This window comes from Furipterus horrens, unplaced genomic scaffold (genome assembly GCF_987537825.1).
Source record: "Furipterus horrens unplaced genomic scaffold, mFurHor1.1.pri manual_scaffold_7, whole genome shotgun sequence".
In the NCBI taxonomy this organism is placed as follows: domain Eukaryota; kingdom Metazoa; phylum Chordata; class Mammalia; order Chiroptera; family Furipteridae; genus Furipterus; species Furipterus horrens.
In genome coordinates, this window is record NW_028327177.1 from 65,736,982 (window position 1) to 65,751,727 (window position 14,746).

Below are 14,746 nucleotides of genomic sequence, written 5' to 3' on the forward strand. Positions count from 1 at the left end.
CTCGGGTCTGCATAATATTGGCCAAGAATTTTGGTTAGTTGTCAACATTTAAGTGCCAGTTAAAATTATATTTCCAAGTCAGAAGATCTAACCACCCTGGGCCTGATTTCTGCATGGTTCCGATTGTCTATAGCTGGGTCCCCCTTTCAAAGGAGATGTGTTTTTTCTTGTTCATCATGATTGCCACCATTCTCTGGTGTCTTTCTTTTGCCTGATCTGAATCATTCATTCACAGCCTGCCTGGCCCTTCTAAAGTATCTGCTCTATACCATTAGGAAGCTTCTACTTAAAAATGAAGTAAGACTTAACTTGGTTCAAAACCATTCAGCAATGAATGCTTCATGGGAACTTTAATGCTAACAACAGAGATAATCCAGGGGAAGGAACATAGAAATTTTCAGACTACCTCATCTCAGGGACCAGGAGGCGAGGCCATACAGTCGTTCCCTAACTCTGTGCATTTCTAGTCCTCATGTGTACAGATTCTAAAGCCCATTTGAGAGCGAGGTCTGAGTGATCCTCTGACCACCTCACAGTAGTTGATTATTCTATCCTAGCTTTTCTTTTGATGTTATCTGCATACTTGGCTAATGGGTCCAGCTTTTGAATGAGGAGAATCTTAGAAAGAAAGATGCTTTCTTGCTTTAACAGTGAGTGGGATTAAAAAACAAACAAACAAACAAACAAACAAACAAAAAAAAAAAACATACCGCATCGTGAATGGTTTGGTGAAGCTCAGAATATTTGGGTGCCTTCCTTGTTTCCCAGTTCTTGGGAATACTGTGGCTTTCTGATCCCAACCTGGTGTGTCTGTGAATTCTTCTCATAAAAAAAGAAATCAATCACTTGTTCTGATAAGGAAATGAAAGTTATTTAGTGCTGAAGACAAAATTATTTTAAACACTGTTGATCACCTAAGAATTCTACCTTTGTGCTTGCATTCCATGATTTAAAAAATTTCTAACAAATAATACTTGCTAGTTAAATGCAGGTTTGTAGTTCTGGTAGGGTAATTGGTAAGTTTGTGTGTGAGACAGAATCTAGTATTTTACATTAAAAAATTTACAAGAATATCTCTCCTATTGTAATATAAGCATGTTCATTAACACTTTTTAGATTTGAGATACATAGGATGATTCTTAAAGTGTCTTTTTCCCCCAAAATACTTTGAAAACACACTGTTAACGATTAAAGGAGTAGCTACTGCCATCTTGATTCTCTGGTATTAATCTTTCCATCTGATCTACATTGCTACCCCCCACTGCAGAGGGTTAACTGAAAAGATACGCATCAAAACACTTGCTTAAAAGAGGCATAGCCCTTTGTTTGGAGAGCAGGAATTGCTTGTAATATTAACATTTCCTGTCTGGTAAAATACTGTCTTTTAAAAAATAAGCTTCAATGTATAAAACCAAGGTCATTTCCCATAAAATTTTCATGTTCTTAGTGATTACAAAACACTGCATCTTGTAAAAACCAAGGTCATTTTCCCACAAAATGTTCATGTTCTTAGTGATTACAAAATACTGCATCTTGTAAAATATCTCTAGTTCTGTTAACTTGAGAAGTTGAATACTAATGCTTATTATAAAAGTGGTATGTCTCTTTAGAATTGTAGAAGCCTAAGCAGTGTATTTCTTGTCTTATTTGGAAAATTAAGTTATAATTGTTATTGTATTTCAGATTACATTTTGATACAACACGTTATCATTGTGATTCTCAGATCCACAGAGAAGTTATAACATACAAGATTGTCTTTTAAAAAAAAGGAACTATTTACAAATCAAGTCCAGAAGTAAAAGTCCCACTCTGAATGCTGGTCCTATGATAGATACACCTTTTAAAGTATCTAGACCAGCGATTTTCAACCAGTGTGTCACAAAGTTTTTTAAAACATACAATACCTTACTATTTAGTTCGGGGCACTGACCTTTTCTCCCTTAGATTGTACAAAAAAGAGAAAAAAAGAAGAAGAAAACAGCCAACACCACAATAGGCATCGGGTGTGAATGGATCAAAATTATACTTATTATTTTTTCGGATTGGCAAAAAATATATTTTTGGTATGCCACAGAATTTTGTAATTAGTTTATGTGTTCCATGAGATGAAAAAGGCTGAAAATCACTGATCTAGACCATTGGATATAGGCTTTTTTCAAAGTCAGTCACAATGAAATATTTTATACTTTCTTGCTGGATTGGTGATACAATTGGTACCCCAAAGTGCTGATCTTATTTTCTTTTCTGACTTGTGGTTTGACTAGTTACAATGGAAAAAGACAAAAAAAAAAAAAAAAGAAAAAGAAATCAGTTTCCATAGGGAGGAACCCCACAGGGAGGATCCCCACAGGTACAGGGAGCAGGAAGAGTGTGTGTGTTTGAGGCTGGGAGGGTTATTTTCCTAGAGAAATGAAACTTGCAGTTGCCCCGTGTGCTCAGCACACTCTCCAAAATGATCCATACCCTCATCCACACCCACAAACCCTGCTGTGTTTTCACTCATTTGTGTACACAGATTCTTCCTCGTGCTCACCCTGGTCACTGCTACAGTTAACGTGATCAAGAGAAGTTCTACAGGGTCATGAGAAAAAGCAGCACCTTGTCCAGAAAAGTCCATGGAAGTTTGCTCCTTAACCTGCTATCACAGCTTTAATGCCTTTCCCCTTGGGGTTTCTGCTCATAGCTAAGAACTGGCCATCCCACAGGTGATGAGAGGAAGGAATGCCAAGGCTATGTATTCACAACCACATTCTGAGAAAGCCTTCCACGAGTCTGTGGACACCCATTGGGATGGTGCCTGTGGTCCACACACCAGCCTTTGACCACAGCTCAGTCACAAAGAAACAGCTCTTCTCATAAAGCCTCAAAAAGTTGGTCCCATCCAGTTCATGTAACTTTGTCTTTTAATAACATCATGTTCATGAAAAAACAACAACAAAAAACCCAACGTTTCTGACTAGAAGACTCTAGAGATAATAAGTCTTTCTAATCTTAAGCTCCTCCAGTTCTATTTTTCACATACCCTTTACTTTTCCCTGAGGAAATTATTATTTATGGTATTTTGCTACTATTCTCAAGGCATTCCGTTCTAAATGTACAAGTCTTTCCCGTTTTCTCTAAACATTCTCAAGTGAAAGCTGTGCTTTCATTTCCAATGAAGTCTGCTGAAGGAGGCAGTGGGTTGCTCTCACAGGTGTGGATACCTGACTCACCAGGGCGCTTTCTGCATGCTGCAGGGGCCACTCCCCTAGAGGGGCCCAGGGACAGCCACCAGTGGTTGATCAGCACTAAGAGGGGTGGGAGCTAGGTGTCCATGGGCTCTTGTGTTTATTCTCGGGTCTCCAACACTCTTGCTACTTTCTCCAAGTTGTCACGCTGCCTCCCACAACTTGGCTGCATGTCTCCTGGGGAGGGCTAAGGCTTCAAACTATTGCCTGATGATTCTCTTTCTAACTGTGCAGCTATCTGAAGAACATCTGTCCATCACTATGAAATGCCTTCTTTGGAGAGAGATGAGAAATGTTTTCTGAAGGAAGGAGTATCAAGGGAGAGAAAAGTCAAGGCTATGACGACCCTTATTTAGAAATACTTTGGGACCAGAATCCACTGCATTGCATTCCTTTTGCACAGACAGGTCTCTGTGGTGCCTATGATGGACAGGGCTCCAGCTCAGCTGCCAGTGTGCTGTGGGACACCCCTTCCCATCTACCACCTTCCTCCCTCTGCCAAGTGAGAGAACATAAAAGAACATAATACCCCAGAGGTGGCATAAGTGAATGTTGGGCTTAATTTGGCACTTTGTTTAGTTCCAAAGCGTAACAAAATATCTCTATATTTTTAAAATTTAGCTTTTACAATCAGTGTTATATATTCCAATTCATTGCTTTCTGGGTGGCCTTCAGGAAATTGAATTCCTTTTCTTCAAGGCTGTCCAGGTGAAGCTTAGTGGCATCCTAGTTACCACATGCCTCTGTACAGGGAAGGGGTGTCTGTATGGTCAGGAAGGAGACCCCACGTGGCAGGAGACTTGGGAGGGTATGTGTAAAGAAGGTGTTAGAAAGGTGAAGAACTCCCAGGGAAGGGCACACAGCTCTATCTTCTACTCATACCTTTGCATTTGGCTAAAATCTAGGCCAGAGCTCAGAACTACTCCTGTCCCATGTCTCTGCAGGAGAGCCACAGAGCCTGGTCCCAAGGTTGCTCCACAGCAAGGGTCTCTCCCTTCTTGTGTCCAGAAGTTATTTGTGTTGGGGGGATAAATTTAGCTCCTCATCATGTTAATCATTTTTTATTAGTGACTTAATCCAAGAATCAAGAGCCAGGGAGCTTTGCTGAAGAGAAAAATCCCCGCTCCAGGGTTGTACCCCAACTACCATTTAAGTACATGGTGAACTTGCTTAAATGAGCGATCAGCCCTGGACTCACTAAGCACTCTGCCTACAGCTCAGGGCTCCGGCACCAGGCCAGAGGACTGCCTCACAGTGGATGGTGCCTGGAGGTGAAGTGACAGGTCACTGGGGAGGAAAAAAGACATGCTAGGGTAGAGGATGCAAAAACATTTCTCTGCTTTAAAAAAAAAAATGCCCTTTCTTGGCTGACCTCATAAGTACTAAACATATCCTACAGCTGATGCCATGGGGAGTGCTGATAGAGCACCATGATGTGAAATTAAATAAAGCTCTTTCTCTGTTCTCTTGGAATAAGTGTTCTTAAAGAAAAAAAAATGAGGGAGCAAAACAGGATCTCTTCTAGGGAATCATGTTTAAAAAGTCATATGAGAGTTTTAAAAAAATCCAGTTACCAAAATATAACAACGTAGATTGTGGATATTATATTACAGAACCATATATATATATATATATATATATATATATATATATATATATATGTTATTACTAGATGACTTCTTTCTACTCTTTAGAAAAGGTGTATGTACAATCTCTAGACATATATTAAACCTTCCTCTGTGCAATTTCCTTTAACATTCCTATGGCTGATCCTAGGCTCCTGTCCCGCACAGTGCATCCTATAAGGTACTTGTACCTCTTTGCATAGGTATAGGGGAAATAGCTCTCTAGCAGGGCAATTGAGAGGAGGGTAAGAATTTATAGGGCTTGGCAACTATTCCCCTCTGCCAACACCACTACCACCAAAACCAACTGACCAACCAGGTTAGAAAGCCTGATAAACAGAACACAGTACGAGCCCTGTCCTACTAAATCAAGAGCATCCTATACCGATGTGCATTTTTCTTTTGGTGTTCTCTATGCTTCTTCTGAGCCAGTTCTTAATGAATAGCTCCACAATTTTCATAAGAAAAATAAAGGTTTGGATCTTCCCTCTACCCACAAAATATTTAGATTATTCATAAACCCATCTCCCAGACATGCTAAAGCATAAAACCTGCCCAAGTGCACGCAGTATGCAGGTTGGTCTGTTGACCTCATGTGGCTTTCTGAACAGATGGAGATGCAGAGGCTGTGCTCTGCTGTCTAAAGCAAACCTGCAGGGACAGTTTGAATTCTTGACCTTTTCTCAGACCAGACAGTGTGGAGTTTTGAGGGAAAACTCGGTGACCCACAGACCTAGCAATGACTTTGTCAGACAAGTGATGACACAGATTTCAGCTGTGGTTTACATCACGTCCCTGAAAGAAGTGTCAGGCTTACCCGCAGAACTCCACGTGCCAGTTCTGGATTGAGTTGAGCAGACAGAGAAGGAGCTGTTTGGGGAAGGGCTTCTTACAGATCTTGGGAAGACTTCTACATGTTTCTCATCGGTGACAGCTGGATGTCCTGAGCTCAGCTTGGAGCTGAAGTCTGCTGGTGAGTCCAGTCAACCTCTTTTTGAGTTTCTGTCGTCTGGGGCCCTGTGAGCCCACAGCTCTACCATTTTGGGGCCATTCTTCAAGACAAAACAAACAAACAAGAAAGACATGAAAAAGATACCCAGAGTGCTGTCCCAAGAAGTCAAATGGAAACTGGAAAAAGACTATTTACACAAAAGCGGATATTGTTCTTTGTACAAATGCTACAAAATCACGTGTAGCTTTTTTGCATGTCAACTCCCTCCCCAGAAATGGCATTTTTCAGAAAGTTTATTAAAATATGCCTCCTTTCTAGGTAAAATGGGCTTTGTTGGTTCCATTGCTATGGAAGTCCATGGTTTTCAGATCTAGACACACAGCAAAGAAAATTGGCTTTCCTTTTCACACATATGAAAAACTAGTAACAGCTGCTCTAGGTGTTACTCCAAACAGACCAGTGACTATGTGAACCCCCTCCTTTTTTTTTTTTTTTTTGCTGTAATTCCATCAAGGTTCCTGGAAGTGTTTTCCTGGGCTTCAGATATGTTTTGTTCAGAAGGAAGAGCGCTCCCTGAAAGCTGCAGTGGGAGATGAGGGTTGACCCACGGTGGCCGTGACCCAGTGGCTGTGACCCAATTACCACTGTCCCTCAGGTCCCTCAGTCCAGGAAGCGCTGGCAGGCCTTCTTCCAGCGGCAGGCTGTGCACCACAGGTCTCGGTTCTCCATGCCATACACCTTCCGGCACTTCTTACCTTCTCCCCGGGACTTCCTGCGAACAGGTGAGGACAGCATGGTCAGTGGGAGGAACTCAATGGGCATTCCACTGAGGGCTCAAAATCCCTCGATGGAGAAAATAAGTTAGGAAACACAGCAGAGCTCCCTCCAGGTCAGGCTTTCACAAATGTTGGGTGATTTCCTGGCCACTGCCCAGGGCTGCTATCATTGGCTTCTCTAATTCTTAAGCGCCTACTTGTCCACTTGCTGACATGATATTGGCTATCTGAATAATACTGAATTAAGCACGTACAATGAGAAAGACCAGCAGAGAGCATTACTGTTTCAAGTTTTTAAAGATGTACTTTCAAGTGGTCTCTCGTTTCTCAAGTGTCTATCATCCTAGCTAAGGGAATCCCAGGAGGTGTTCCTTGATCTGGATTAGAAACTCTATTCTGTAGTTCATTTAATACAGGGGTTAATGCAACATAGCTTTAAGACCCAGTAATCAACATGGCTTTTTCTTTAGCAAAACTTACTGCAAACTGTTACAATGAAACAACAAAATTTCCCTCATAGTTAATGGATGGGGAAAACCATGGGAACACAAGAAAGTGTGTCTCATCCATTACAGTACAGGGAAATTTTACAGATGATCATATCTCTGATTTCTCTTTTTCTTGCTCTTCTACTTTTCAGTTAATTCCTTTGAAATGTGGAGTTTCATACCTTAGGCTAACCATCCCCCTGGGTGGGGAGGACAAGACCGTGTGACTGTGCTGTCTCTGCTCTCCTGGGCCCACAGGATGGTGATGTGTTGGTGACACCTGGTGAGGACATGGAAAACAAAGTTGACAGGGCATGTTCTCTGTGCCATACCTTTATTTAGCCTCTGTGATGCGGGCAGTGGACCTTCACCATTAGACATGGAGCTGAAGTGTTTCCTTCACAGAGACCACATATTAAAATGGATGGGGTGACTTCTGGTAAAAATGGAGGCATAGATAGATGTGCTTCACCTCCTCATGCAACCACAAGAAGAATTACAACTAACCTCAAAACAAAAAGCACCCAGAACTGCCAAAAAATTGAAGTGCATAGAAGTCCAACCAAAGATTTAAAGAAGCCATATTCATCCTGGTGGGTAGAAGGGGCGAAGACATGGAATTGGGGCAGAGAGGTGGCAGCAGTGGCAGAACGGGAAGTTCCACATTCACATGTGGTGGATAAAAATTGAGAGGGACTTCCTGCCAAGATGGAGGCATAGGTAGACATGATGCATCTCCCTCCACAACTAAGAAGGAATACAATTACCTCAAAACTAAAAAATCAACCAGAAGTACCAGAAAAGTGAGCTGCATGGAATTCCAACAAACAAAGAAATAAAAAAGAAATACTCATCCAGACAGGTAGAAGGGGCAGAGCTGGGGCTGGGCAGACACGGTGTGGTGGCGGTGGTGGTAGCAGCAGTGGCAGGGCAGTGCCTGTTGGCTGGCAGTGATAAGTGCAGTCATACATTATAAAAGTAGAGTGATCCTGGCCTCAGACAAGGCTGCAGAGCTCACGGTTTCAGCACAGGGGAAAATAACACCACATTGCTTCTGACTGTGTAAACCAGTGAGGGTTGGGGTGGAGGAAGAAACTGCCAGTCTCTCAGCAGAGTCCGCTTGTTTAGAGGGCCCCCATGGTCCTAGAATGTCCACAAACCCACCCACTCTGGGAACCATCATCAAGCAACAACTAGAGGGGTGCCAGTCGCATATGGGAAGTGGTGAAATGGGTCACCTCCTATGACTAATACCTAAGGCTGTGCCCCACAATGTAAGAGGCATGACAGCTCTACCTAAGACACAGAGGCAAACACAGGAGACTGTCAAGTTGAGGAGACAGAGAAGTATGGCCCCAAAGAGGGATCAGATCAAGGTTACAGTGGGACAACTGAGTGATGAGGATATAGCCAACCTAACAGATACAGAGTTCAAAACATTGGTGATAACCATGCTCACAGACTTGACAGAAAAGATTAAGTATGACAAATGCATAAGGGAAGAAATGAAAGCTATTATAAGTGAAATGAAGGAAAATCCACATGAAACCAATGATGAAGGGAAGGAAACTAGGGTTCATATCAATGATTTGGAACATAAGGAAGAAATAAACAGTCAACCAGTAGAGAAGAAGGAAACAAGAATTGAAGAAAAATGAGGAGAGGCTTAGGAATCTCTGGAACAACTTTAACTGTGCCAACATCCAAATCATAGGGTGCCAAAAGGAGAAGAGGAAGAGCAAGAAATTGAAAATTGATGTGAAAAAATAATGAAGGAAGACTTCCCTAATTTGGCAAAGAAAATAGACATACAAGTCCAGGAAGCACAGAGAGTCCCAAACAAGCTAGACCCAAAGAGGACCACACCAACACATCATAATTAAAATGCCAAAAGTTAAAGATAAAGAGACTATCTTAAAAGCAGCAAGAGAAAAGCAGAGTTACCTACAAAGGGGTACCTGTCAGCTGATTTCTCAAAAGAAACTTTGCAGGCAAGAAGTATTCAAAGTGAGGAAAAGCAAGGGCCTACAACCAAGAATACTTTCTCCAGTGAAGGTATTAAGAATGGAAGGGCAGACAAAGTGCTTCCCAAACAAGCTAAGGCTAAAAAAGTTCATCATTACCAAGCCATTATTATATGAAATGTTAAAGGGACTTACTTAAGAAAAAGAAGATGAAAACTATGAATAGTAAAATAAACGCACAACTATAAAAAACAGACTAAAAAATAAAAACAAAACAAACTAAGCAAACTACCTGAATAAAAACAAAATCATAAGTATGGGGATCATTTAGAGGGTTATCAAGCAAGGAGGTGGAAGGGGGAGAAATGGGGGAATGGTGCAGGGATTCAGAAGCATAATTGGTAGGTACAAATTAGACAGGGGGATGTTAAGAATAGTACAGAAAATGGTGAAGCCAAAGAACTTAGATGCATGACCCATGGACATGAACTAAGGGGGATAGTATTGCTGGAGGGGAGGGGAGTATGTAGCAGAGGGGAGCAAAGGGAAGAGAAATTGGCATAACTGTAATAGTATAATCAGTAAAATATTGTTAAAAAACTTGAGAGAGATACCTTGGGAACAAGCAATCCCAGCTCCAGACCAGACCTCACTGCCAGAGTTTATAGGATTGGAAAGATAAAGCCCTATAACCTCTGGCTGTAAAAACCAATGGGGGTTGCAGCAGAAGAAGAAACTGCCTGTTTACCAGGAGAGTCCATTTAAAGGGCCTGCATGGACTTAAAATGTATGCAAACCCACCTACTCTGACATTCACCACCAGGGCAACAGCTGGAAGGGTGCTGGTTACATACAAGAAGTGGTTGAAGTGACTAGAAATGGGGCAAGTTTTGGGAAAACCTCCAAAAACTAGTCAGTGGCACTGGCCCTTCTCCAAACCCTCTCCCCACAGAGCCACAAAACAGTAAAGCAGTTTTCCCCACCCTGGAAAATACCTATGGCTCCACCTCACACAACTTAACAGATATGCTAAGATAGGGAGTCAAAGCAGCTCTGCCTAATACACAGAAACAAACACAGGGAGGCTGTCAAATTGAGGAGACAAAAAAATATAGCCCAAATGAAAGAAAAGAACAAAACCCCAGAAGAAGAACTAAGCAAAACAGAGATTGCCAACATATCAGATGCAGAGGTCAAAACAGTGGTGATCAGGATGCTTAGAGAACTCATGAATATGGATACAATAATTGAAATAAAGAAATATCTATAGGAAACCAAGACTGAAGGAAAGGAAGCCAGGATTCAAATCAGTGATTTGAAACATAAGGAAGAAATGAGCATTCAACTAGCACACCAAGAAGAAAAAAGAATTAAAAAAGAAATGAGGAGAGTATAAGAAGACTCTGGGACATCTCCAAAAGTGCCAACATCCAAATCATAGGGTTGCCAGAAGGAGAAGAGGAAGAGCCAAAAGTTGAAAATTTACTTGAAAAAATAATGAAAGAAAACTTCCCCAATCTGGTGAAGGAAATAGACATACAAGTCCAGGAAGCACAGAGAGTCCCAAACAAGTTGGACCCAAAGAGGACCACACCAAGACAAATCAATTTAAATACCAAGGGTTAAAGATAAAGAGAGAATCTTAAAAGCAGCAAGAGAAAAGCAGAGAGTTACCTACAAAGAAATTCCCATTATAATATCAGTTGATTTCTCAAAAGAAACTTTTCAGGCAAGTAGGGACTGGCAAGAAGTATTCAAATGTTGAAAAGCAAGGACCTACAGCCTAGATTACTCTATCCAGCAAGGCTATTATTTCGAATGGAAGGGCAGATAAAGTGCTTCCCAGACAAGTTAAAGCTAAAGGAGTTCATCATCACCAAGCCCTTATTACATGAAATGTTAAAAGGACTTATTTAAGAAAAAAAAAAGGTCTAAACTATGAATATTAAAATGACAACTAACTCACAACCAACAACAACTGAATTTAAAAAACAAAGACAAAAACAAACTAAGCAAACAACCAGGACAGGAACAGAATCATATGTTTGGGGATCATTTGGAGGGTCATCAGCTTGGAGGGGGCTGCAGGAGACTGGCAAAAAGGTTCAAGGATTAAGAAGCATAACTGGTAGATACAAAATAGACAGGGGGCTGTTAAGAATAGTATAGGAAATGGAGAAGCCATTTCAGAGGGGAGATTGCTGGAGGGAAGGAGAGTACTGGGTAGAGGAGGGCAAAGGGAGAAAAATTAGGACAACTGTAATAGCATAATCAATAAAATATATGTAAAAAATAGATGGGGTGATGTTCACAGCAGAATTTAAATGTGTCTCCAATAGAAAAGACCCAGCAACAATTAATACCTTAAAAATCTTCATGACTTTACATGTGTGCATTTTAATTTGCCCATACTAACATATTTCCATTTGAATAGTATTTTAAACCTTAAAGGACATTCCTTTTCCAAGCACCATGGTTTCCCTTTTAAAGAAGAAAAAAAGCTAGAGAGGTTAAGAGAGCTTTCTAAAATCATGCAGCTAGTCAGTGGTCACATCACATGGCCCTTGGTATTCCATTCACTCCGTCATTCAGAACCACTAAATAAATGGCTTCTTGCACAAGATACCCACACAGCCTCAAACCCCTTCTGGGGTCCAAAAGGCATAAAGGAAAAGAAACCAAGAGCTTGAGCAAATCAAGAAAGAATATCACCCACATAATACTTACCAAACATCACTGCTAGGTTCACTGATAGCTTTAATTTTCCCAGCTACCCTATGTGATAAGTACTGCTATTGTTCCCATTTTATAGATAAGAAAATCAAGGCACAAGGAGGATAAATAACTTGCCTAATGTCATGGACCCTGTAATGGCAGGGCAGGGCTGTTCTGAGCTTTACCCGCTTATGCCTCTGCCTCCAGTCGTAACAATAGCAGGGCCCCCTTCTTTTCTCCGGTCCCCTTGGGATGCTCACTTAGTCTCTGCATCACCTGCTCTCATAACAATAAATATCTTCCCAGCAGCTGGGATTCTCAAAAGCTGCCAAAAACTAATGTTCATAACAAAAGATAAATGTTTCACATAAGTATATAATCTTTGTGTTACAGAAGATCAGACAATACATTTTAAAACATAATCATCTAGAAGCCAGCATGGCCCTAGAAATACCATTACCTATTAACAGTCACAGGGACATTCCCAAGGCAAACTTATAGAACTGATTTTCTCTAGTTCAGGGACTTGTGAAATTGCTGCCCCCTTTTTGTGTGGGGTGATATGAGATTACAGGATACTCTTCATTCAATAAATATTTATTCGTCGGCAGCCGTCCGTCTCAAGAGACGATGGTGTAGCTTCTTAAGAGTCTATCTGCACCGCTGGGAATGGCTGTGCAGTCTGACTCGGGAGTGACACGGTATCTGTCCCCTCCCGTGTTGAATCGACATCTTATGATGACGCTGGAGTGTCCTCTCCAGTGAAGCTGAAGCTACAGAGCCTGGGCAGGGTGATATGGAGGGTCTGCTGTTGCCCATGCAGCAGACCCCCCCTCTCTTCGCAGCTGAAGGATCCAAGGGAAAGACGGAGTCAATACAGCTTGGCTTCAGGTGCGCCGCAGGAGTTGCCGGTGTTGACTACAACGTCAAACCGCCTTAGGGACTCCGGCTCCGGATTTTCTGTCGGGGTTTACTCCCTTAGCCTTTCCCCTGAAGAGGTATGCCGCAAGGCAGCGGAGGTTTTTTGGGGTCAGAGTTTTCCTTCTCTGAAATAAATATTTATTAAGCCCTGACTATGCACCAGACACTGTTCTAGGTCATGGGAAAACAGCCCCAAACAAAACAAAGTCTTGGAGTGTACATTCTAGTGGGGAGAGAGTCAATGAACACCAAACACAATAAAATAGGGTAACAGGCAGCTTGATCAAAGGACAGAAGATTTATTTATTCAGGGTGGTGAGAGGAGGCCTCTTGAGGAGACTACCTCTTATTTCTAGGACACCCCAGAGAAAGGATAGCAGTGACAAAGGACTGTGGGTACAGAGTGCAGACTGGGCCAGAAGACACTGTAGGGGCAGAGGGTGGGAAAGCAGGAGGTGTTAGCTCCAGGTCATGCCCTGTCACTGTGATAAAGAATTTGAAATTATTCTAAGGGCAAGTGAAGCCACTGGAGAGTTTTAAGAAAGACGCCTGCTTAATGCTTTGAAAAGATCACTTTCTGCTTCTTGGAGAATGGCTTGAAGACAGCTAGCTGGAGAGGAGCCCTGAAGCTGGTTCTGAGCTTTTACAGTGTTTTGGGGGTAAATACACTGCGATTTAGATGAGGGTGTGGCTGTGGTGTTAAGAAGGGGGTTGGACCCATGTCTATTAGTGGCAGAGCCTGGGACTTGCTATGGATGGGATATAGGACAAAACCAAAAAAACACGCATCTCTAGATGAATCTGGGAGGAATCATGAGGTCAAGGATGAATCCTCATTTCTGAACTAAGCAGCTGGAGGGATGCTGGGGCCACTTACTGAAATGTGAAAACTGTAGGTTTGGAGGAGGAGAGAGGATGAAGTATTTGAAAATCCCAAGAACACAGTTTGAGGAACTTGGACCTTCTGCTGGAATAACCCTTCTCTACAGTCTATTCCTGCTAATGGCTTTCTCAGCCCTGGAGTTGAGGGCCTGCGTTTTCCAAGTCCAGGCCTGGTGTCCACACGATGCAGCAGAAACCAGGACTCACTGCCTGTCACGTGTGGCTCAGGCATGGGGGAGAAGCCATAGAATCCAGCTCGTGAGCTGTCCTTGAGACTTAATGGCTAGATAACCCTGTTTTAGCTTCTTATTTTGGTTGGGACTGAAGGTGGTGGAGTCTAGGTTGCTGGTACAAGGAACTAACATTTATCCAGCACTCTAAAATGTGAAAGATAGGCTACTAGGTTATTTGTGATCTATTTTAACCCTCACAAAACCCTGCAAAGTGAAAGTGCTGTTTCTTCCATTTTGCAGGTAAGATAATTCAGGTTTTGAGCAGAAAAGTGACTTGTGCAGTGTCCCAGAATTAAGAGCAGCAGTAATTTTCTGGGAGCTTGTTCAACAAATTACCTTCCACATGTTACCTCATTTAACCTTCATCATGATCCTAGGATAGGTACAGCCATCAATTCATTTTATAGGTGAGGGAAAGGAGTTTAGTTGCATAGGCCACAGTTAGTCACTGGTGGACTTGGGACTTGAACACGGTTGTCTTATCCCAGCTGGCCTTGGAACTTGGTTTGGAGAGATAACATCATGTGCTTTTTCCTCTTCCATTGATGGGAACAATGTACGCCCTAAAATAAAGCCCAGCAAAGCATTCTTCCATCTATTTCCCCCAGTGGTTTCCACTTTTCAATTTTTACTTGTTTTATATTTTAACCATTTCTAGGTTCTCTTTTGGGGTATGTTTTATACATGATATAATGGGCTTAGAGGATACTATATGGTATTATTTCTAAATAAATAAAATTATTGGGTGATATGCCTGTAATTTGTCTACTAATTAGGTATAACCTCAGAAGCATTTAAAACACTCTAAATTATACTCTGCAAACATCGGTTTAATTTCTCCTGCATGTTGAAATTTGTGTCATATGTATGAGTCACTCCCAATTAGGGAGGATCATGTTCTCTGACTGCTGTGTTACAGCAATGAGACACATCACAGGTGCCATGATGGTATCTGCTCCACAA

At 41.8% G+C, this 14,746-nt stretch overlaps 1 protein-coding gene across 1 annotated transcript in view; it reads right to left on the reverse strand.

Annotated features, from left to right (window-relative positions):
• Positions 1 to 6,396: 6,396 nt before the first annotated feature.
• ZNF704 (zinc finger protein 704) overlaps positions 6,397 to 14,746 on the reverse strand; it is a 186,020-nt gene continuing 177,670 nt past the window's right edge. Inside the window, exons 8-9 of the mRNA XM_090282903.1 lie at positions 7,251 to 7,348; positions 6,397 to 6,576 (exon numbers count right to left, since the gene is read on the reverse strand). Coding sequence (XP_090139029.1) covers positions 6,465 to 6,576; positions 7,251 to 7,348 — 210 coding nt within the window. The 3' untranslated portion in view covers positions 6,397 to 6,464. The remainder of the gene's footprint in view (positions 6,577 to 7,250; positions 7,349 to 14,746) is intronic.